This window comes from Octopus bimaculoides, chromosome 3, assembly GCF_001194135.2.
Source record: "Octopus bimaculoides isolate UCB-OBI-ISO-001 chromosome 3, ASM119413v2, whole genome shotgun sequence".
NCBI lineage: Eukaryota > Metazoa > Mollusca > Cephalopoda > Octopoda > Octopodidae > Octopus > Octopus bimaculoides.
In genome coordinates this window covers 38,328,299-38,331,339 of record NC_068983.1, presented here as the reverse complement: position 1 = coordinate 38,331,339, position 3,041 = coordinate 38,328,299, and the positions used below count along the sequence as shown (strand labels likewise).

The following is a 3,041-nucleotide window of genomic DNA, read 5'->3' as shown; positions in this document are numbered from 1 at the left end:
ATAAGAAAATAAATAAATATAATAAAAAAACAATAAATCGTTAATCTTTTATTTAAGAATTACGACGAGGTTCTGACCTTTAACCTAAAGCCTTTGAGAGAGCTGTACCAATAACATTGTGGTAGTAGTAGTAGTAGTAGTAGTAGTAGTAGTAGTAGTAGTAGTAGTAGTTGTTGTTGTTGTTGTTTAGGCCCAGGTGAGCTTTGATTAAAGGTATTTCAGGCGTGACTCCCTCGTTTCCCCCCCCCTACCTGTAGGGATGCCAGTTTTGGTTCGAGGGAGATTTTGGCTGCTATTTCTGGTAAGTCGAGCGACCACATACAGACTCTCTAGTAGTAGTAGTAGTAGTAGTAGTAGTAGTAGTAGGCGGTGGCGGCGCAAGACCACGCTTTCTTTAGATGACGAGGAAATGAATGAGTTTTCGTTCGGAAAGACGAAAATGTTAGTGGAAATTAATGTTTAATGAAGTGAAATAATTATAAAAAGCTGCTAATTAAAATGAAACTTTGTCATTAAATGTACATTGAATAGCCCGCAATAAAGAGGGGGGGGTTACATACATACATACATACATACATACATACATACATATATATACATACATACATGGCGCTCCAGCGTGGCTACACATACATATATATATATACATATACACATATATACATACATACACACACACACACACACACACACACTCAAACACACACATACACACATATATATGGTGTGGCGGTGAAGAGAATATTGTATTACAACCGACAGATGTCACAGGCATTCTGTACTTACGCTGTTTCTTTTTGACGAGGTCCAACATTTCTACAGAGAAGGAAAGAAAGAAAGACAAGAAAGAAAATTACTGAATGAACGAATAAAAAACTGTAAAATGTCAACTACTCTATTAAACGGGTGTTTAATGAAAGACTGCGTGTATATGTATACGTCGTCTAAACACAAGCACATTCATATTGGCTAGATGTATACACAGCCATAGAACACACAGCGAAAGAGTGCCGTCGCAACGCAACGTAGAGTAACTACTGACAAGGCTTTGCAAGGAAACACGGCATCAGTTTTCCCCTGCTACTACTACACTGCTTAAATTACCACTCGAGTTACAAGTATTAAACACGGGCGCTGCTGCTGAGAATGTTGTTGCTTTTCAGGTCTGCGTACTATCAAACAACAAATGTCCACTACATTCCGACAAAACCCTTTTTGTGTGATATTTCAGGGATTTCTACATCGGCATTTTAATGAGATAACTGGCGGCAGTGAACTGTAAAATGTGGCGTTGTTTTCTCTGTTCTCTCTTTTGAGTTTCTCTGTCATATTTCAAGTGATTTATACATTTCAATCACCTGGCAACGTTATTTCGTAAAATTTAAATCTGCTCACATAACTGAGAATTTCAGATTTTTCTTTCTCTCTCGGCGTTTGATCAATAAGCAATTTTTCGTAATAATGACAACTTTCAAAAAGCAGCGAAATAAACCAGCGAGTTTAATAACGAACTGCTAGGCGAATATTTATTTTATATGCACGAAAGAAATTACGGATAACCGTCCAGGAAAATATCATTTCTTCAAATCTACAACCATGAGGACTTTATTTCTACCTGGGAAAAGATGCTGGACATATTTTTGTCTAATAGCACTGTTTAATTTGATAAGTCTTTATTTTGGTTGGACTCTCTTTGAGAATTTAACCCGAATCGGCAGTCGGCGACACCTTAGTAGTAGAACCAAACACGATATTACACCACAAATGAGAAGCTTCCTAAATGACATCGAAGACACTTCCTTGAAAACGTTACGTTTTGAACCTCTTCGGAAAAGGTCACATCGGAAATTCAAAAATGACCTGCTCTCACTTACACCTCGTAAGCGACCACCAGTAGCGCAGATGTCGTCTGCAACTAATATCTCATCTCGTTCTTCGCCATCAAATTCGAAAGCAAAGAATGGTAAAAAGAAAATACATGAAAACAGTCTGTTGATTTGGAAACAGAGTATATTTCAAGAAAAACCTAAAGACAATAACGGTTCCCCGAAGGCTACGGATAACAAAAAGAATAAAAAGAGACGTTTAGCTTCGTCACGGAGCATTGAGTTTTTCAACACTCGAATGAACAATGACGATTTGAGAGCATTCACAGATATTTTGAGCCGATTTGTGGAACTGGTAACAACTTACAACTTAACATATTTTCTTTACAGCGGAACTTTACTCGGTTCCTTCCGGCATCACGGAATCATACCTTGGGACGATGATATGGATGTTATGATGAATGTAAGTGAAAAGCCCTTCATTCGGCAAGTCCTTTCAAGCCGTTCACCAAATTACATTCTCAACGATAAACAAGGCAAGCGTTGGAAATTTTATTCCACTTTGTCTCGTCCTATTCCAGGGATTTCGTGGTCGTGGCCCTATTTGGACATAAGTTTCTTCCGGGAGAATAAGACCCACATCTGGGACGCTGATCCAACTTTCTCATCTTCTTATACATTCCATAGAAAAGATGTTTTTCCAGTAAGTGATCGTCCATTTATGGACTCGATGCTACCGGCTCCTAGAAACACGGGTCGTTTCTTGCGAAACCGTTATTCAATGAAAATGTGCAAATCTAACACCTACGATCATAAACTGGAAAGATTTGTTTCCAAATACCAACAAAAAACTATCTCATGTGAGGCACTAGTATCTCTTTATCCATTTGTTACTCACCATAGTTTACCAAACGGTGGAGCAAATGAAACTCTGATTTTCAAAGGTACTGTCATACGTTCGTTTTTGAGAAAATATGATTAAAACGGAGTAAAAAGAAAAAAGAAAAAACACAACAAAATAAAAGAACAACCACAACACAAACCATTTAAAAAACCAGCCAAAAAAAAAAAAAAGAAAATGACAATTTTGCTCCTTCCAGATTTCTCTCATTATATACACATATTTATAAAAACATGATATATACAGACACACACATGCATTATATGTGTGTGTGCGTGTATGTATATACATACATATATGTATGTATATATATA

At 37.1% G+C, this 3,041-nt stretch overlaps 1 protein-coding gene across 1 annotated transcript; it reads left to right on the top strand.

Moving 5' to 3' along the window:
* The first annotated feature begins 712 nt into the window (after positions 1-712).
* LOC128247281 (uncharacterized) lies at positions 713-2,941 on the top strand. The gene has a single exon (XM_052966152.1). The coding sequence runs from the start codon at positions 1,597-1,599 to the stop codon at positions 2,806-2,808; it is 1,212 nt and encodes a 403-aa protein (XP_052822112.1). The 5' UTR covers positions 713-1,596; the 3' UTR covers positions 2,809-2,941.
* Positions 2,942-3,041: the final 100 nt, after the last annotated feature.